Source organism: Elephas maximus, chromosome 2 (genome assembly GCF_024166365.1).
Source record: "Elephas maximus indicus isolate mEleMax1 chromosome 2, mEleMax1 primary haplotype, whole genome shotgun sequence".
In the NCBI taxonomy this organism is placed as follows: Eukaryota; Metazoa; Chordata; class Mammalia; order Proboscidea; family Elephantidae; genus Elephas; species Elephas maximus.
The window spans coordinates 49,841,601-49,863,241 of NC_064820.1; the positions used below are offsets into that span (position 1 = coordinate 49,841,601).

The 21,641-nt window shown below is 41.5% G+C and overlaps 1 protein-coding gene across 1 annotated transcript in view; it reads right to left on the reverse strand.

Moving 5' to 3' along the window:
- CCL28 (C-C motif chemokine ligand 28) overlaps positions 1 to 21,641 on the reverse strand; it is a 51,139-nt gene that overhangs the window by 9,338 nt on the left and 20,160 nt on the right. The window contains exon 2 of the mRNA XM_049863447.1: positions 5,256 to 5,382. Within this exon, the coding sequence (XP_049719404.1) occupies positions 5,256 to 5,382 (127 nt within the window). The remainder of the gene's footprint in view (positions 1 to 5,255; positions 5,383 to 21,641) is intronic.

A 21,641-nucleotide genomic window follows, 5' to 3' on the forward strand; every position in this document is an offset into this window, starting at 1 on the left:
CTGTGTCCCACTAAATGGAAACCTCTGACCACATTATGGAGAGTTGTGACTCCTGAGAAACGACGAGGCAAATTCTTTTTTCCACACAAGGATAGGTAGAGACAGCCTGATGGACCTAAAGGAGTGATCCTGCCATAGAAATTATATCTCTGATTGTTCCCTGAACTCTTGTTTCTTCGTCTGTTCACATGCATACTCTTTAGTAAAACAATTTAAAAACAAGAAAACCTTTATGGTTATGTTGAATGTCAGAAAACGGGAAACACAACAGCCCTTCACAACCATCTTTGAAAAAATACTCAAGCCTCCTGTCTTAGTCATCTAGTGCTACTATAAAAGAAATACCACAAACGGATGGCTTTAACAATCAGAAATTTATCTCTTCACAGAAAAGTAGGCTAAAAGTCCAAATTCAGGGTGTCAGCCCCAGGGGAAGGCTTTCTCTCTGTCTGTCAGCTTTCTTATCAATCATTCCCCAGACTAGGAGCTTCTATGTGCAGGGACCCCAGGTGCTCTGCTACCAGTACTTCTTTCTGTGTACTTCCCTTTCCTTTTTATCTCTTGAGAGATAAAAGGTGGTTCAGGCCACACCCCAGGGAAACTCCCTTTATATTGGATCAGGAATGTGACCTGGGTAAGGGTGTTACAATCCCACCCTAATCCTCTTTAACATAAAATTACAATCACAAAATGGAAGATAGCCATACATACTGGGAATCATGGCCCAGCCAAATTGATTCACACATTTTGTGGGGGACATAATTCAATCCGTGACACCTCCCAAATAACCCTGCATTTTCCTCCCAACAGATAACGTCTATATCATTCAAGACATCTCAGCCTATGCCCAAGATAAACAACTTTGCATTGTGTTTCAGCTTAGAAGCAGCCAGATGCTCCTTAATGAAGTCACTGTAGAAGGGTTCAGATAAGTAAACTGCATCACACATCAATAATTACAAGGATCATTTATAGTGTGTGAAATAAAAGACCTATTTCTAAGCAGAAAGAAACAGAAAAGAGATCCAGTAAGTTCACTGTAAGTTTATTTGTATTAATTAATTATAATAACAGATGCTATTGGGAATTATATTTCAAATCTTAGCCATGTTTTCTGAATCTAAAATACTTGTCTCAAATCTTAAAGTCTTTACACATAGGGTTAAGGGACTACATTTTGGATAAGTAAAGACATGCATGCTCTATAGTAAAACTATTTAAAAACAAGAGAAACTTTATGTTGACTGTCAAGAAACCAGAAACACAGCCGAGAGGATCCATTACTTATGATAAAAAAAAAATATTACATAGTTGTCACGGGTTGAATTGTGTTCCCCCAAAATATCTGTCAACTTGTCTAGGCCATGATCCCCAGTATTGTGTGATTGCCCTCCATTTTGTCGACTGATGTGATTTTCATATGTGTTGTAAATCCTATCTCTACGATGTTAATGAGAAGGGATTATTGGCAGTTATGTTGTTGAGGCAGGACTCAATCTACAAGGTTAGGTTGTGCCTTAAGCCAATTTCTTTTGAGATATAAAAAAGAGAAGCAAGCAGAGACCTGGGGACCTCATACCCGCAAGAAAGCAGCACCAGGAGCAGAGCACGTCCTTTGGACCTGAGATTCCTGCACTGAGAAGCTCCTAGACCAAGGGAAGATTGATGACAAGGACCTTCCCCCAGAACCAATAGAGAGAGAAAGCCTTCCCCTGGAACTGGCACCCTGAATTCAGACTTCCAGCCTCCTGAACTGTGAGAGAATAAATTTCTCTTTGTTAAAGCCATCCACTTGTGGTATTTTAGTTATAACAGCACTAGATAACTAAGACTGTAGTCAAATTTAATCTTGAGACCAGGATCCCAAATGCTCTGTATTTTTCAGCTTTCTTATCAGCACAGAGAGGTTAATTTATAAACTTGTAGTTGAGTAAACTAAGTATTTTTAGGTCTAAGAGTTTGGCTTCGTAGTTTACCTTTAATTAAAATTGAGTTCTTCTCTAAATGAAGACTTGGGTTTCTCATCTTATTTTCCCTTATCAAAGTGAGGGCTTGGATCATTTCTGCTCCTGTATCTTTTAGATCTCTACCCCTCACCTGGTTATTGTGAAGAAACTGCTCTGAAAATCCTGTTACCAGTTGTATCCCTTTATAATCCTCAGAATCTGTCTCTTATACACTCACAGAAACTTCTAGTTCTTTCCCCACACCTCTCTGGGAGTCTCACAGGAGCATTGATGAGCTTTGAAGCCTCCTTTAGTCTGATGGGCCCCAGCCCAGTGAAGTGAAAAGAATTGAGAAGATCTGAGGACTTGGAGTTTCTGAGAGCAACCAGGGTAAACTCAGGCAGATATAGTTCAGCTATGTCAATGTGACACTGACATCCAGTTGTTTCCAAGTACTTTGAATATTCTCTATCCATGAACTGGCTATGAATTTTTCACTCTTCAACTATTATCAAGAATATTAAGACTAAATAAAAGACATGTAGAAACTGAATTAGGCATATACTAAGGGAGCTTTTTTCAAAGAAGTTGGGCATTCGAGGCACCCCTCAGAAGGCACCTCATTAGTTGTATATCCCTCAAATCGCTGCAGGTTGCACTGGTTCCCACTGACTAACCACCTGAGTCAATGGGTCCAGCATGGTTGCATGGACTGAGGAGATTCTAAGAGAGTTCTAAATGGTCTCCCTTCTCCCACATAGACACCAGTGTTTACCAAACATTTGGACCAGGAACTGGCTCCCTTCTCAGTCACTCATCTGACCCTGAGGGTGGTTTTTAAACTTTGTTAGATAGATCTCAGATGCTTTGAAGATCTTATAAAACCTACAGACCTTCTCAGCAGGAAAATGCTCACATGTTCATACACAAAGATTTCAGGGTGCTCACAGCCCCCTAATATGAAGCAATTCTATCCATGGAGCTCTAATAAACTCATCCTCTGAACTCCTAAGAACCCTTGTCTTGGATCCCTCTTAAAGGGAAAATATGTATCTCAAATCTGAGAATAGTTTGCAGAACCCAGCTGGATAAGGACTCCCCTGGACACCCCAGGAGAGCAAGGTCTATTTTGTCAAAGCTGCATCCCCAGCACATAGAAGGGTGGTTGGTACATAGTCATCAATCAAGAAACATTGGTTGAATTAACTGAATGGAAGACAAAGGTCCCCAGGCTGTGGGAAATTCCACTGCCTCAAGCAGCTTGCTTGGCACACCCCATAACTTTACATTAAAATCCCGGCTCCTTTGCTTGACTCGCCCCATAGCTTTACACTGAAGTCCTGATTCCCTCCTCCTTAACTGCTGCCCCAAACTAGAGGAAACTGGCAGAAACCAGTTAAAGTGCCATTTTGACATTCCGTATAACCTTTCAGCTCATTAAATACCTCATACATAGAAACTTCTTTGCCTCTGGATAGAGTTTAGCTGCCATTTTCTGAACATGGGATGCATAAAGTTATATGTAAACCCCCTTGCACCTGTGTAGTATGATTAAGAATGTTGCTGATATAACTTGTATGAACTTGCTACTTGTAAACCCCTTAAAAGTAACCTTCCCCCTCACCCTTCCTGAGCAGTCTTGGTGGCAGTAGCCCCAACTGTTCCTTTCCTTGTGCAGTGAAATAAAGGTGGCTTTCTACTCTCACCACAGTCTCTCATTTATTAGCTAAGATGAGCCGCATCGAGCAGAACCTGAGGTTTCCACCTGGCAACATTTCAATAAACAAGGCTCCCAAATGACTCCAGGGAGCTCAGGCATGATTTAGGAAATAATACTGTAATCATTATTCCCTATCCTTGAGCATAGAGATGTGACCCACCTGGGCTCACAAGGACTCACGAGGACACATCAACTGGGCCCTGAGATAAAGACAATAGATAGAATAATCTTCGAAAATATCTTCTAGAGAAACTGTCACTTAAGCTAGAACACAGAAGACATCGCACTCTTATCTTTTTCTATTAGCGTTTAGTGAACAGAAAATCTGTTGGACCAATGAAGACACTCCTGACTATTGGTTACTGAAAACTGCACCAATGATTGTTAAGAAAGACAATTCAAAATGTAGGATTACAGTTTCTAGCCAATTTGTGAAAAGGTAAAGCTTTCAATGGTTTTGCCTGTTTGTAATGTTAATATATACTGATGACTCTGTAACCTTCCTTGGACTCGGGCAGACATGGCTGTGGCAGCATGCTTGTCCATTTTCCCATTCCTGCTTATTCTGTAATATTTCTTTAGACTCAGGCAGAAACAGCTCTAGTGACATGCTTGTCCACTTTCCACTTTTGCCTTTTTGAACATATGCCAAATAAAACTTTCTTTTTGCTTTACTAAACTTTGTGATTTCTTCCCCCTACAACAGGTATATGCAACGGGCTTATTTGCAGCCCAAAGAAAGGGGCACCAACTGTTAAAAGTGTTAAAATCAGCTTGCCAGGGAGATGTCCAACATGATTTGAAGGTGCTGCAATGGAGTTTTGGGAGAGGGTTTTACGGTCAGGCACTATCGATTTTGAGAAATCTTGGAGGTCTACAGTGTTCTGAACTGAGACACCTGGGTTCACATCCTATTTCTGTCAAGCTTTAGCTACGTGAGACCACATGAGCTACGTGATTTCTCCAGTCATAGCTTTTTCCTCTGTGGTACAGAGATCATTTATATCTATCTCACAGCATTGTTATCAGAATTCAATCATTTGCTAAATGCCAATGTGCTCTAGATTTGAGAGCCTCAGTGGAGCTGGGGTAGGGCTGGGAGAGTTCACAATAAGCCAAGACCCAGAATCAAATGAGAAATAGGACTGAATGTGTGCTTGGATTGAATGTTCCACTTGTGGCAGGTGCAGACATTCTTATACTTCTTTTGAGCCTTATAATATACTCCTGATGAAGTCGGAGAATAATATGATAGTAATCTATATACTTGCCTGGGAAAAGTTAAAGCCATGAAAGAACAAAGTCACCTTTGCTTTCCTTTTTCATTCAAAGGCTTCCTTGTTTTGCTTAGGAAAGTCATTAACATTTCCTGGTGCCAGAGAGCACTTAGTTCTTACCAGGCTCTCCACTGAAGCGGGGGAGGCTAATGTGGGGCTCTGGACCTCCCTGCAGAAAAAATTCACTCCAGGGTGCACTATTTCCTCTGCCCTCCCTAGTTTGATTGATTATTGGTGATACGTGGTGTGTTAGGCAAAGTCCTGGAGAAATAGTCACTGCAGGTTTAGACACCCATGCTGAAGAGCACTCACATGACAGCGGCCAGGTCACAATCCCCATCGGCCCTCTGAATGCGACACGTAGTCACTCTTTCCAGAAGCCTTCTGGAAATATGATGTGAAACTTCGGTGCAACAGCTGGAGGCAATGGGAAGTATGGCTGAAAGAAGAAAAGTAAGAAAATGTTAAACCTTACAGTTTATAGACCATTAACCTTGTTAAAATATGTGTTGGAATTCTAACCCCTATAACTGTGGAGGTAACCCTGTTTGGAAATAGGATTTCCTTTGTTACGTTAATGAAGACAAATCAGTGTAGGGTGTATCCTAAACCTAGTAACTCCTGAGTTATAAAAAAGATTAGACACAGAGATAAACAGACAGAGGAGAAGACAGATGTCCTATGAGGATAGTCCACACACCAAGGAACAAAGAAATGCACGGGGCTACTGACAAAGAGAAGATTTCAAAGGGCCTCTCGAGATGACAAAATAAAGTATTATAATGACATGTGCAAAGAGCTGGAGCTGGAAAACCAAAAGGGAAGAACACGCTCGGCGTTTCTCAAGCTGAAAGAACTGAATAAAAAAGTCAAGCCTCGAGTTGCAATAGTGAAGGATTCCATGGGGAAAATATTAAATGACGCAGGAAGCATCAAAAGAAGATAGAAGGAATACACAGAGTCATTATACCAAAAAGAATTAGTCGATATTCAACCATTTCAAGAGGTGGCATATGATCAGGAACCGATGGTACTGAAGGAAGAAGTCCACACTGCTCTGAAGGCATTGGTGAAAAACAAGGCTCCAGGAATTGATGGAATATCAATTGAGATGTTTCAACAAACAGATGCAGCGCTGGAGGTGCTCACTCGTCTATGCCAAGAAATATGGAAGACAGCTTCCTGGCCAACTGACTGGAAGAGATCCATATTTGTGCCTATTCCCAAGAAAGGTGATCCAACCGAATGTGGAAATTATAGAACAGTATCAATATCACACGCAAGCAAAATTTTGCTGAAGATCGTTCAAAAGTGGCTGCAGCAGTATATCAACAGGGAACTGCCAGAAATTCAGGTGGATTTCAGAAGAAGACGTGGAACCAGGGATATCATTGCTGATGTCAGATGGATCCTGGCTGAAAGCAGAGAATACCAGAAGGATGTTTACCTGTGCTTTATTGACTATGCAAAGGCATTCGACTGTGTGGATCATAACAAACTATGGATAACACCGCGAAGAAAGGGAGTTCCAGAACACTTAATTGTGCTCATGAGGAACCTTTACATAGATCAAGAGGCAGTTGTTCAGATAGAACAAGAGGATACTGATTGGTTTAAAGTCAGGAAAGTTGTGCATCAGGGTTGTATTCTTTCACCATACCTATTTAATCTGTATCCTGAACAAATAATACGAGAAGCTGGACTATATGAAGAAGAACTGGGCAACAGGATTGGAGGAAGACTCATTAACAACCTGCGTTATGCAGATGACACAATCTTGCTTGGTGAAAGTGAAGAGGACTTGAAGCACTTACTAATGAAGATCAAAGACCACAGCCTTTAGTACGGATTACGCCTCAACATAAAGAAAACAAAAATCCTCACAAATGGACCAATGAGCAACATCATGATAAATGGAGAAAAGATTGAAGTTGTCAAGGATTTCATTTTACTTGGATCCACAATCAACAGCCATGGGAGCACAGTCAAGAAATCCAAAGACGCATTGCATTGGGCAAATCTGCAGCAAAGGGCCTCTTCAAAGTTTTGAAGAGCAAAGATGTCACCCTGAAGACTAAGGTGCGCCTGACCCAAGCCATGGTATTTTCAATTGCATCATATGCATGTGAAAGCTGGACAATGAATAAGGAAGACCAAAGAAGAGTTGACGCCTTTGAATTGTGGTATTGGCAAAGAATATTGAATATACCTTGGACTGCCAAAAGAATGAACAAATCTGTCTTAGAAGAAGTACAACCAGAATGCTCCTTAAAAACAAGGATGGCGAGACTGCGTCTTACATACTTTGGACATGTTGTCAGGAGGGATCAGTCCCTGGAGAAGGACATCATGCTTGGCAGAGGACAGGGTCAGCAGAAAAGAGGAAGACCCTCAATGAGGTGGATTGACACAGTGGCTGCAACAATAAGCTCGAGCATAACAACGATTGTGAGGATGGCTCAGGACCAGGCAGTGTTTCGTTCTGTTGTGCATAGGGTCGCTATGAGTCGGAACCGACTCTACGGCACCTAACAACAACAACAACACTGACAAAGAAGGAATCGACTCAGCCTAGACTGATTTGGACTTTTAGTCTCGAGAACTGTGAGAAAATAAATTTCTTTTCTTTATAGCCACCCACCAAAAATAAGTAAATGATTAAAATATTTTTTAAAAAAGAAAAGCCACTCACTGTGGTTTTTCTATTACAGCAATACTAGGTAATGAAGACAGACCTAGATTTCACCATAAAGATTCCAGAGAAGCAGAATGTTAATCCACTCAAGCGAGTGGTAAACACTGGTCGATCTTGGACAGGACACATCCTCTACCTTTCCGGAATTTACACTGAATTTGGGAGAGATAAACCTTAAGATTGATACAGTAGCTGCAGCAATGGGCTCAAGCATAACAATTGTGAAGATGGCAAAGGACGCAGCAGTGTTTGTACTCAGGGTCTCTCTGAGTCGGAACCAACTCCAGGGCACCTAACAACAACAAGACTACAGACATAAAAAAGCTGAAGAGATTAAGAATAGCGCCAGGTCATGATGTCAGTAGGATTACAAAACTGACTTAACAAAGGCCAAAGGAGTGAAGTCAACAGAGTGTCCCACCCTGTTCTGAAGAGATAGGTAACAGGCCCCCGGAGCAGATTTGAAAGTTTTCCAGCTGGGAAGGCCCTGGCTGACTGAAAGATTTGGATGGGTGGAGAGAAATGGAGATATTTGTTCAGACTATGGAAATCCTGGTGGTGTAGTGGTTAAGTGCTATGGCTGCTAACCCAAGGGTCGGCAGTTTGAATCCGCCAGGTGCTCCTTGGAAACTCTATGGGGCACTTATACTCTGTCCTATAGAGTTGCTTTGAGTTGGAATCGACTCAATGGCATTGGGTTTGGTTTGGTTTGGTTAGAGTTCTGAGACAGGAAAGCCCAAGGCACATTTAGGTTCAGACTATTATCTGAATTGAGGATCTAGGAAGGTGAGTGATGGGAGATCTATTCATAAGATAGACTGAGGTCACACCGCTGAAGCCTTGAGTGTCAGCCTGAGGAGGTTTGCTTTGTTAGTTGCCCTTGAGTCAATTCTGACTCATGGTGACCTCCTGACTGCAGAGTAGAACTGCCCTGTAGAGTTTTCAAGGCTGTGACCTTTTGGAAGCAGATCACCAGTCACATTTGGATGGGTTTGACCAGCCAGACCAGGCAACCTTTTAGCTAGTACCTGAAGACTTATTGTGCCACCCAGGGACTCATTTTATGAAATGGGGACCAGTAAAAATTTGAGAAAGGAGAAGAGTTTTAGGAAAATTCACTTTGCAGTGATATAAAGTGTGGAGTGACTGGGGCAAGAGGTCAAATTAGGAGGAGCTTATGTTATCCAAGGAAACCCTGGTGGTGTAGTGGTTAAGTGCTACAGCTGCTGACCAAGAGATTGGCAGTTCAAATCCGCCAGGCGCTCCTTGGAAACTCCATGGGGCAGTTCTACTCTGTCCTATAGGGTCACTATGAGTTGGAATCGACTCGACTGCAGTGGGTTTGGTTTTTTTTGGTTTATGTTATCCAAATGTAAGGAGATGAGAACAACGCAAATAAGAAGGGACTGTTATTCCTATACTAACGTGTATACCACAAATTGCTACGTGCCATGTACACACAGTACTCTTCTATGCTTCCCATATCACCAAGTGGGTAAAAACCAAACTCATTGCTGTTGAGCCCCATAGTGTTTCCAAGGCTGTAATCTTCATGGAAGCAGATTGCCACATCTTTTTCCTGTGCAGGGACTGGTGGGTTTCAATAGCCAACCTTTTGGTTAGCAGCTGAACTCTTAACCACTGTGTTACTAGGGTGCCTTACAAAGGGCTCCTTACAAAGTGGGTAGTGAATAAAAATCTTTTTAGAAATTACAGCACAACAGTGGCTGCAGGTAGCAGCCTCATAACGCAGTTAGTCCGTGAATTAGGGGTCAAAAGAAATGGTTGGACTCTTCTGTAGTGTCAGCTCTAAGCAATAGAGCTATCCCTGACCTTGGGATAGGGAAAGCTCTCTGTACCCATGCCTTGACCTCATGGAATTGAGATAGAACCCCCACAGTGCTGTAATCTTTACCTGACTTCCTCCCCTACAGTGCTGTATTGCAAAATTGTTTTCTTTGCTGGGCTCCCCGCCCCGTCACCCTTCTATTTGAATCCTGCTTTTTCTACTCTGTCCTATAGGGTCGCTGTGAGTCGGAATTGACTTGATGGCACTGGGTTGTTTGGGTTTTGTTTGGAGAAACCAAAAAACCAAACCCACTGCCATCGGAGTTGATTCCTACTCACAGCGACTCTATAGTTTGCTTGGAGGTGACATGTAAACCCCATTGTACCTGCATAGTATGATTAAGAATGTTGCTGACCTTAACTTACATGAACTCCCTACTTGTAAACCCCTTTAAAAGTCACCTGCCTGCCTGCCCTTAGCAAGCAGGGTTGGCAGCAGTAACCACCGAGTCACTCCATTTCCTTGTACAATGAAATAAAGGTGCCTTTTTGTTCTCCCACCTCATTCTCTCGTTTATTGGCCGATAAAAGCCATACCAAATAAGAGCCTGGGGTTTCCACCCTGTTAAAGAGTCATCAAACCTCGTCACAACTTTGGAGCAGAAAAGGAGCTGAATATGAGATTAAGAATGTATATGTGATTCACTCTCTGGCATCAAAGTTTTTGTTTATTCACTTATTCAACAAGCATTTATTGAGCAATTACAATGTTGCAAAAATAAACAAAACAACGTCTCTGTCCCCAAGAGGCTGTAGTGGAGGAGACAGATTTAGAACCAAATGCTTAGGACACAACCCCATTGGCCCACTATAATTCTACTTCCAGAATTCTATGCTTCAGAATGACTCACAAGTGATGAGAAAATGTGCGTGGCTTTTCACAATAGTAAAACACTAGACACCACCTGTTATGGATTGAATTGTGTCCCCCTAAAATGTGTTTTTTTTTTAAAATGTGTGTCAACTTGGCTAGGCCGTGATTTCCAAAATTGCATAATTGTCCACCATTTTGTCATGTGATGTGATTTTCCTATGTGTTGTAAATCCTATCTCTATGATGTTAATGAGCCAGGATTAAAGGAGTTACGTTTATGAGGCAGGACTCAATCTACAAGATTAGGTTGTATCTTGAATCAATCTCTTTTGAGATATAAAAGAGAGAATCCAGCAGAGAGACAGCGAGACCTCATTACCACCAAGCAAGAAGAGCCAGGGGTGCACGCATCCTGTACTGAGAAGCTCCTACACTTAGAGAAAATTGATGACAAGGACTTTCCCCCAAAACCAACAGAAAGGGAAAGCCTTCCCTTGGAGCTCTGGCCCTGAATTCAGACTTCTAGCCTCCTAAACTGTAAGAGAATAAATTTCTATTTGCTAAAGCCATCCATTTGTGGATTGCCAGGCCTGTCTTCAGAGGTGCCTCTGGGTGTGTGGGGGTGGGGGCGGTTCAAACCACCAGCCTTTCAATTAATAGTCGAGTGCTTAACTGTTTGTAAGTAGTTAAATAATGGTACATCCAAATGGCATAAAGGATAAAGTAGCTCTGTATATGCTAACATATATGAATTTGTCCACAATTTATTAAGTGAAAAAAGCAAGTTGCTGTACAAGAACCATAAATGATTCTATTTTTCTAAGAATATACATGCATACGTAAAAAAAAAAAAAAGGAAAGTGTATGAAAATATAGATTCTCAAATTTATAAGCAACAATTACTTCTAGAGAGGGAAGGAAAATTTTCAACTAGCATGCCTTTATTTGTGATTTTTTTAAAACTTCAAAATTTCTTGGAAGGATATAGTGCTACAGAGATCTGAATCAATTCCTCTAGAGAACAGAAGATAGAGAAATTAACTCTATCTAGGGGAGCTAAGGTAGGCATCAGAGGACATAAAGTTTGGATTCAGTTTTAAAGAAGGAGTCAGAATTCACCTGTTTGAGAAATGCAGTGGCACATTCCAACCAGAAGGAAGGAACTGCATGCTCTGAGGACTGGGATAGAAGAACAGAATGCTTGTTTGGTAATGTATCTCACACAGTCTGAGGTCAAATCTGCAGAACCTGGTGTCTTAGACTGGGGCAAGTGTAACCTGGAACGATTTTTGTCAGTATTGGAACAGGAAGCTCAGGGTTGACCTCAGACCATTTCCAGTCCCAGGGCCTAGAGAGAATGCCTTGACTCTGGGGATCTACTTCATCAAGGGCCAGGTTGGTCTGGGACCCTAGTCCCAGCACTCTGAGTAGGATATTTGTTAAGTTAACTGGAGCTCATGGCTTCATCTACCATGAGACCGGAAGAATTAGATGGTGCCCAGCTACCAACTGTTCTGATCAGGACCACAATAGATGGATCCTGATATAATGGGAGATAAATGTGGAACAGAATTCAAATTCTTAAAAAGTCCGGTCTTACTGGGCTGGTTGAGGCTAGAGGACTTCCTGAGGCTATTGCCCTGTGATATACTTTAAACCTTAAACTGAAATTATCCTTTGAGGTCATCTTTTAGCTAAACATTTATTTTGCTTAATATTTATTTTTTGAGATTAAAAAACCCACCCAGTGCCATTGAGTTGATTCCGACTCATAGCGACCCTGTAGGACAGAGTAGAACTGCTGCACAGAGTTTCCAAGGAGCATCTGGCTGATTTGAACTGCCGACCCTTTGGTTAGCAGCCATAGCACTTAAGCACTACCCCACCAGGGTTTCCTTTTTGAGATTAGCTTATAAAATAATGTCATGAGTAAATAAGTTTCTTAGAAGATTAAATGGTCAAAAATTACTCTAAAGCAAAGATGAGAATGTAAGGGGACAGGGAAACTAGAGTGCCGGAAATGGTACAACCAGAATGGAAGGAATGAGAATAATGACACATTGTGAAAAATGTAACCAATCCAATTTGTGTAAAAATTGTTAGATGGGAACCTAATTTGCTGTGTAAACTTTCACCTTAAACTCAATAAAATATTAATAAAAAAAAAGTTAACTGGAGTGCTTTCCTTCCAGAAAGAAAGCCTTTCACCTTCCTCTCCTGCCCCAACTTGCACTGAATAGACCACACGGCTCCATTTGGAATAGAATCTCAGTTTCAGATACAGATCAATAAAAACCTAGCTTCAACCCTAGCTTAATTTTTTTTTTTTAATTCTCAGGAAATTAGATTATACATACAAATATCCCTAACATATATATTTTTTTAATATGTCTGAGTCATCTAGTGCTGCTATAACAGAAATATCACAAGTGGATGGCTTTAACGAACAGAAATTTATTTTCTCACAGTCTATTAGGCTAGAAGTCCAAATTCAGGGCATCAGCTCCAGGAGAAGGCTTTATCTTTTCTGTGGGCTCTGGAGGAAGGTCCTTCTCGTCAATATTCCCAAGGACTAGGAGCTTCTCCTGGAAGGAACCCCGGGTCCAAAGGACACACTCTGCTCCCGGTGCTTCTTTCTTGGTGGTATGAGGTCCCCAACTCTGCTTGCTTCCCTTTCATTTTATCCCTTGTAAGATAAAAGGTGGTACAGGCCACACCCCAGAAAAACTCCCTTTACACTGGATCAGGGATGCAACCTTAGTATAGCAAGGGTGCTACAATCCCACCTTAATCCTCTTTAACATAAAATTATAATCACAAAATGGAGGACAACCACACAATACTGGGAATCATGGCTCAGCCAAATAGATACACACATTTTTGGGGGGATGTAATTTAATTCATGACAATATATTAATTGTATATTTACATAAATCCAATTACAAAAATGTATGACTTCAATAAATTCTAAACCATGCATTTCTGAATTGTAGTAAAATATATACACCATGAAAGTTGAGTGTACTTCCAATTTTAAGTGTCTACTTCAGTGGCATTAATTATATTCACAATGTGCAACCATCACTACTATTTATATCCAAAGTATTGTCATTGGCCCACACAGAATCTCTGTATCCATTAAGAAATAAGTCCCCATTCTTCCTCCTCAGTCCCAATAACTAATCCACTTTCTGTCTGTGTGCATTTGTTTATTCTAGATATTTCATATCTGTGGGATCATACAATATTTGTCCTTTTGTGTCTGACTTACTTCACTTAGTGTAATATTTTCAAGGCTCATCCATTTTATAGTATGTATCAGAACTTCATTTCTTTTCGTGGCTGAATAATATCCCATTGTATGTGTCTATCACATTTTGTTTAGGTATTCATCTATTAATGGACTTTAGGTTGTTTGCACCTTTTGGCTATTGTGAACAGTGCTGCAATGAACATTGGTATCTATTTGAACCCCTGCTTTTAATTCTTCTGCGTATGCAGTGCAGTGAATTGTTATTATATGGGCCTTCTAGCCATGGTCTTGTAACTTCTACAAAATGATTGGGTGATGCTATGCAACTAAGGTGTTTGTGGCCCACTAAAGGGATTAGATAACCTACTAATAAAAATAAGGTGCATGGAACTCTTGTAGGGTATTGGTTGGTTTTGACATCTCACTAGGCTTAAAGGGAGCCTATCCCAGAGATTGACATCTGTAATAGAATATAGACATTGAAGCATAATGTTCAATTAGTTCTTTCAGCATTCTTTCTTTATACTACCACCAAGAAGACCCAGGAGTGGAGCTCAACCTTTGGATCCAGGGTCCCTGTGCTGAGAACCTCCTAGGCCAAGGAGACAGAGAGTTGTAACACTGAAGACAGTGTGAGACCACAGTGGCAGGGAACTGGCAGGCTAGACTTGCTGACTCATGGAGTGAGAGAACAGGATGCCTTCAGACAGGAGGCTTGCTGGCAGAATGGGGTGCCTCTGGGTACTTGTTGGTGGAGCTAGGCTTGCTGACGCATGGAGCAAGAGAGCTGAGTGCCTTCTGGCTGAAGTTTACTGGCAGAGTGGATTGCCTCCAGGCACTTATCGGTGGAGCTAAAGAGCTTTGGAACACTTGCTCCAGCAGGGCAAAAGCAGATAGTTAGTCTTAGGGGCTGAGAGGCCAAGGAACCAGGAAGCAGAAGCTCAAGAGATAAGGAACACAGGAAGCAGAGCTGCCTCAGCCTCAAAGAGTAGGGCCACAACCTCAAAGAGTAGGGCCACAACCTCTGGGGTCTCAAAAGGTGGACTCACCACTCAGATGGACTAGGAGAATGGGGCTGCCCAAATGTGAGGGAGCAGAACTGCCATTCTGGTGGGCCTGGAAGGTGGAACTGAAGCCCAGGGCTGAGAGACTTCCACTCAGAGTCTGAAGCATGTGGCCAACACCTAGAGCCTGAAGGACAGGGCCACTGTCTGAATAGTCTCAGAGAACAGAGGATTATTTTCAAAACTTAAGGGCTAATGTAATGTGTTCTGCTGACTCCCTTGGTGCCTGTTATCCCTTCTTTTCTTCCAGTTTCTCCCATTTGTAACAGAAATGTCTGTCTTGTGCCTGTTCCACCATTCTACTTTGGAAGCAGATAACTCGTATTCTAATTTCACAGATGAAGAAGAATTTTTGAATTTTGCACTTGGAACTGATTTAAGACTTTTGCTATGATATGATGGCCAAGGACATGAATTTTGGAGGTCCAAACGGTAGAATGTTATGGATTGAATTGTGTCCCCATCAAAACATGTGTCAACTTGGCTAGGCCATGATTCCCAGTACGGTGTGATTGTCCACCATTTTTTCACCTGATGTGATTTTCCTATGTGTTATAAATCCTACCTCTATGATGTTAATGAGGCAGCATTAGAGGCAGTTATGTTAATGAGGCAGTTTTCAGTCTACAAGATAAGGTTGTGGTAAGTCAATCTCTTTTGAGATATAAAAGAGAGAAGTGAGCAGAGAGACATGGGGACCTCATACCACCAAGGAACAAGAGCCAGGAGAATATTGCCTCCTTTAGACCCGGGATCCCTGTGCTGAGAAGCTCCTCAGTCCAGGAAGACTGATGACAAGGACCTTCTCCCAGAGCTGACAGAGGGAGAAAAGCCTTCCCCTGGAGCTGGCACCCTGAATTTGGACTTCTATCCTCCTAGACTGCGAGAATAAATTTCTCTTTGTTAAAGCCATCTACTTGTGGTGTTTCTGTTGTAGCAGCACTAGATAATTAAGACAATTAATTTCCTAAAATGAACTGTTTCTTCTTTTAGTTGTGTTGCCTATTCTCCAAGTTGAATGGTTTAATATCCCAAACAAGGTTTTGGGTTCATTCATCTTTTCTTCAATCCATTCGCTTATCTTACTGTATATGAATTACTACGCTACAACCAGTGCAAATGGTTTGCACTTGACTACTAACCTAAAGGTTGGCAGTTTGAACCCACCCTGTGGTCTGAAAAAGAAAGGCCTGGCAATCTGTTTATACAAAGATTACAACCAAGAAAATCCTATGGAGCAGTTCTACTCTTTAATACATGGAGTCGCCATGGGTCAGAATCGAACTGACAGCAATAGGTTTGGTTTTTTTAATGCTAGAACCTGGGGGTAAAATGATGAATGGTCACTAGCTTCAAGGAGCTAGTACTCAGATCACTGCTATCAGTTGTAACCTAAACAATTATAAAATACGAAATGGACTTTCAGAAGCATTGTGGGAATTAAGAATCATAGGCAAGCCTATGTGCTTAGGAATTTGAGTTATCTGGGTTTATTGATTTCCAATTCAACCAATAGTTTTAAACCAGAAAAACACCCAACAATTACTAGGCAAATGTTAACCAGTTGTTTGAGGATCCTACGTACTTAGCAAACTGGCTTCCATTTCTCAAATAGAAATTTAGGATGGGTTCATCTGTAAATCACCTGACCTAAATCAGATTACCTACCAAAAGGCAAGAGGCAGTTCACCCTTGAGCTAAAGATTAGAGAGGCTCATAAAACAAACAATAATACACCTAGCTCAACCATATAAGACTAAAATGGCACACCAGCCCAGGGACAAGGCCGAGAAGGCAGGAGGGGAAAGAAAAGCTGGAAGAATGAAAACGGGGAACCCAAGATTGATAAGGGGAGAGTGTTGACACATTGTGGGGTTGGCAAGCAATGTCACAAAACAATGTGTATTAATTGTCTAATGAGAAACTAATTTGCTCTGTAAACCTTCATCTAAAGCACAGTAAAAAAAAAAAAGAAAAGAAAGAAAGAAAACTGACATCTTGTAGGCAGGCCTCTGCAGTTGTACTAAGGAAAGAACCAAAAAACAAAAACAAAAACAAAAACCAAACCAGTTGCCGTCCAGTCTATTCTGACTTATAGTGACCCTATAGGATGGAGTAGAACTGCCCCATACGGTTTCCAAGGAGCACCTGCTGGATTTAAACTGCCAACCTTTTGGTTAACAGCCGTAGCTCTTAACCATTATGCCACTGGGGTTTCCACATAAAAAGAACAGAGAATGTTAAAAAAAAAGAAAAGAAAGAAAGACAAGAGGCTGGCTAGCATTTATTTCATGTTGGCAGATGCAGCTGGTGCCCTCCTGAGACAGTCAGAAATGTAAAAGACCAGGAAAGATGGAACCCTTTGAAGAAAAAGAGCACAAGGGGTTAGGCAATGAAAAAAGCAAACAGGTTATTTGGAACTAGAACCAGTACCAGTTGCCAGAGTTGATAGGGGCAATGGTAAAATTTTATTAGATAATATTGCCCTCTAGAGGTTCTCTGGTGAAAACGTCTGTAAGAATATTTTGGTTTTTAAAAAATAATCAGCCACATCCTCTGATTTCAATGATGACTCCAGAATTTCCACATAGGAGGGATTGTGGGGTGGCAACAAGGCTGAAAAAAAGTACATTTACATGTACTTACTATGTAAATGCTTTGCTTGTGCATTTTTATGTTTATTACGCATATAGTTGGGGGAAGACAAGTTCATAAGAGATTGTTGTTGTTGGTGTTAGCTGCTGTCGATTCAGTTCTGACTCATAGCGACCCCACGCACAACAGAACGAAACGCTGCCCGGTCCTGCGCCATCCTCACGATTGTTGCTATGCTTGTGCCCATCGTTGCAGTCACTGTGTCATTCCATCTCTTTGAGGGTCTTCCTCTTTTTCACTGACCCTCTGCTTTACCAAGCATGACGTCCTTCTCCAGGGACTGATCCCTCCTGACAACATGTCCACAGTATGTAAGGCTTATGTAGTATGTAGTCTTGCCAACCTTGCTTCTAAAGAGCATTCTGGTTGTACTTCTTCCAAGACAGACTTAGATTTGTTTGTTCTTTTGGTAGTCCATGATATACTCAATATTTTTCACCAACACCACAGTTCAAAGGCATCAATTCTTCTTCAGTCTTTCTTATTCGTTGTCCAGCTTTCCCGTGTAAATGATACGATTGAATATATCATGGCTTGGGTCAGGCACACCTTAGTCTTCAAGGTGACATCTTTGCTCTTCAACACTTTGAAGAGGCCCTTTGCAGCAGATTTGCCCAGTGCGATTCATCTTTTGATTTCTTGACTGCTGCTTCCGTGGCTGTTGATTGTGGATCCAAGTAAAATGAAATCCTTGACAACTTCAATCTTTTCTCTGTTTATCATGATGTTGCTCACTGGTCCAGTTGTGAGGATTTTGGTTTTCTTTATATTGAGGTGCAATCCATACTGAAGGCTGTGGTCTTTGATCGTCATCAGTAAGTGCTTCAAGTCCTCCTCACTTTCAGCGAGGAAGGGTGTGTCATCTGCATAACGCAGGTTGTTAATGAGTCTTCCTCTAATCCTGATGCCCTGTTCTTCTTCATATAGCCCAGCTTCTCGATTATTTGCTCAGCATACAGATTGAATAGGTATTATGAAAGGATACAACCCTGACGTACACCTTTCCTGACTTTAAACCATGCAGTATCCCCTCCTTCTGTTTGAATGACTGCCTCTTGATCCATGTACAGATTCCTCATGAACACACTTAAGTGTTCCGGAATTTCCATTCTTCACAATGCTGTCCATTATTTGTTCTGATCCACACAAATGCCTTTGCATAGTCAATAAAACACAGGTAAACATCCTTCTGGTATTCTCTGCTTTCAACCAGGATCCACCTGACACCGGCAATGATATTCCTGGTTCCACGTCCTCTTCTAAATCTGGCTTGAATTTCTGGCAGTTCTCTGTCAATATACTTCTGCAGCCACTTTCCAATGATCTTCAGCAAAATTTTGCTTGCATGTGGTATTAATGATATTGTTTGATAATTTCCACATTCAGCTGGATCACCTTTCTTGGGCATAGGCACAAATATGAATCTCTTCCAGTTGGTTGGACAGGTAGCTGTCTTCCAAATTTCTTGGTATAGATTATTGAGCACTTTGAGAACTGCATCTGATTGTTGAAACATCTCAATTGGTATTCCATAAGTTCCTGGAGCTTTGTTTATCCCCAATGCCTTCAATGCAGCTTGGACTTCTTCCTTCAGTACCACCGGTTCCTGATCATATGTTACCTCCTGAAATGGTTAAATGTCGACCAATTCTTTTTGGTATTGTGGCTCTGTGTATTCCTTTCATCTTCTTTTGATGCTTCCTGCGTCATTTAATATTTTCCCCGTAGAATCCTTCAATACCACAACTCGAGGCTTGAATTATTTCTCCAGTTCTTTCAGCTTGAGAAATGCTGAGCGTATTCTTCCCTTTTGGTTTTCTATCTCCAGGTCTTTGCACATGTCATCATAATACTCTACTTTGTCTTTTTGAGCCGCCCTTTGAAGTCTTCCATTCAGCTCTTTTACTTCATCATGTTTTCTTTTCGCTTTAGCTACTTGATGTTCAAGAGCAAGTTTCAGAGTCTCTTCTGACATCCATTTAGGTCTTTTCTTTCTCTACTGTCTTTTTAATGACCTCTTGCTTTCTTCATGTATGATGTCCTTGATGTTATTCTACAACTTGTCTGGTCTTCAGTCACTGGTGTTCAATATGTGAAATCTATTCTTGAGATGGTCTCTAAATTCAGGTGGGATATGCTCAAGGTCATACTTTGGCTCTAGTGGACTTATTCTAATTTTCTTCAGTTTCAACTTGAATATGAATAATTGATGGTCTGATCTTTAGTCAGCCTCTGGCCTTGTTCTAACTGATGATATTGAGCTTTTCCATCATCTCTTTCCACAGATGTAGTCCATTTGATTGCTGTGTATCCCATCTGGTGAGGCCCATGTGTATAGTTGCCATTTATGTTGGTGAAAAAATGTATTTGCAATGAAGTCGTTGGTCTTGCAAAATTCAGTCGTGTGATCTCCGGCATACTGATCCTTCTCTGTTTCCAACTTTCACATTCCAATCACCAGTAATTATCAGTGCATCCTGATTGCATGTTCGATCAATTTCAGACTGCAGAAGTTGGTAAAAATCTTTGAAATTCTTCATCTTTGGCCTTATTGGTTGGTGCATAAATTTGAATAAGAGTCGTATTAACTGGTCTTCCTTGTAGGCGTATGGATATTATCCTATCACTAACAGCTTTGTACTTCAGGATAGATCGTGAAATATTCTTTTTGATGGACTCCAACCACGTCATTAAGGTTAGCTCTACTTTGAGGAGGCAGCTCTTCCCCAGTCGCATTTTGAGTGCCTTCCAACCTGAGGGGCTCATCTTCCAGCACCATATCAGACAATGTTCCTCTGCTATTCATAAGGTTTTCACTGTATAATTCTTTCCAGAAGTAGACCACCGAGTCCTTCCTCCTAGTCTGTCTTAGTCTGAAAGCTCAGCTGAAAACTGTCCTCCATGGGTGACCCTGCTGGTATGTGAATACTGGTGGCATAGCTTCCAGTATCACAGCAACACACAAGCCCCCACAGTAGGACAAAGTGACAGATGCGTGGGCGTCATAAGAGATGAGGAAGTCTAAAGCCTTCCCACAAAGATCACCCTTGCTGCCACCATTGTGTTAAGTCAGAAATTCCAAGGAAAATAACCTGTTTTTGTTCCAAAATTGGAGCTCACATAAACACAGACCTGTTTGGTGGAGTAGGGGATCCCCACAGGGAGGAAATACATGAAATTTATTGCAAATAAGAAAGAAGTCTGACAGAGCAGGTCTGATAAAGCAGGAGCTACCAGCAGCATAAAAGAGCAGGGATTTGAGGTTCATTACAGAGTCGCTATGAGTCAGAGTTGACTCGATGGCAACGGGTTTGGATTTTTTGGTTTTTATGAAGCTTTACTTGATCCCCCCTAGTGCCTTCTCTAGTTCCCTCCTAGACATACCTGCCTACTTTTAGAAGGACAACTAGAATGTGTCAGTTGCATCCCAACAGCTCTACTAGGGGAATTCTCTCTGAAAGGTGATTTTTGAGAGTAGCAGATACATTTCCCTGCTGGCCTGAGAAGCAGCCACTAAGTAAGATTAGTACTCTGGAAGATGTCCATAACTACCAGTGGCTAGTGAGTGGATCGACAGCAGCTGCTCAGCACAGGCACCATACCAGATGCAGGTAGGGACTCTTATGGCATGAGAGACCACCTTCCCTACCCTACCCTACCCTACCCTACCCTACCCTACCCTACCCTACCCTACCCTACCCTACCCTACCCTACCCTACCCTACCCTACCCTACCCTACCCTACCCTACCCTACCACCCACCCTACCCCTACTCTTAGTGAAAAAAATGTCCTTCTATAGGATTCAATTTGAGAATTATCAAAAATATTTGGTTTGGGAAATCCTGGGAAAAACCTATAATTCCTACTAGGTATGAAGGTGGGGACTCAGAAATTCTTTATTTCCATTTACTGGCTAGTGAAGTTCAGGCCATACTGGTTCCATGGGTGGCATCTGATGTGTATATTCGGTGCACTGATGTCAACACATATTTCAATCAGTTTGCTTTGACATTTTTGGAATGGTATCAAACTTTGCTCCATTATATACGGTGATTTCTTTCTATAATAAGAGTAAAATATAGTAGGGGGAAAAACATCTCTAACATAAGACGGAATGTGTCAAGGACTATATGAGAAATAGGATGAGTGTCTGGAACACTGAGAGGCAGAAGAGATAAATCATAACATAGAGACCCAGCACATCTTTATCAGAGAGTTGGTTTTTGAGCTGGGGACTTGAAAAATGGATAGAATTTGAATAGCACAGTAAACAGAGGAAACAGTAGATATAAAGGCACAATGGTGGAAAAAGATAGAACTTATACAAATTTGGAGCCCTGGTTGCACAGTGATTACGGGCTCAGCTGC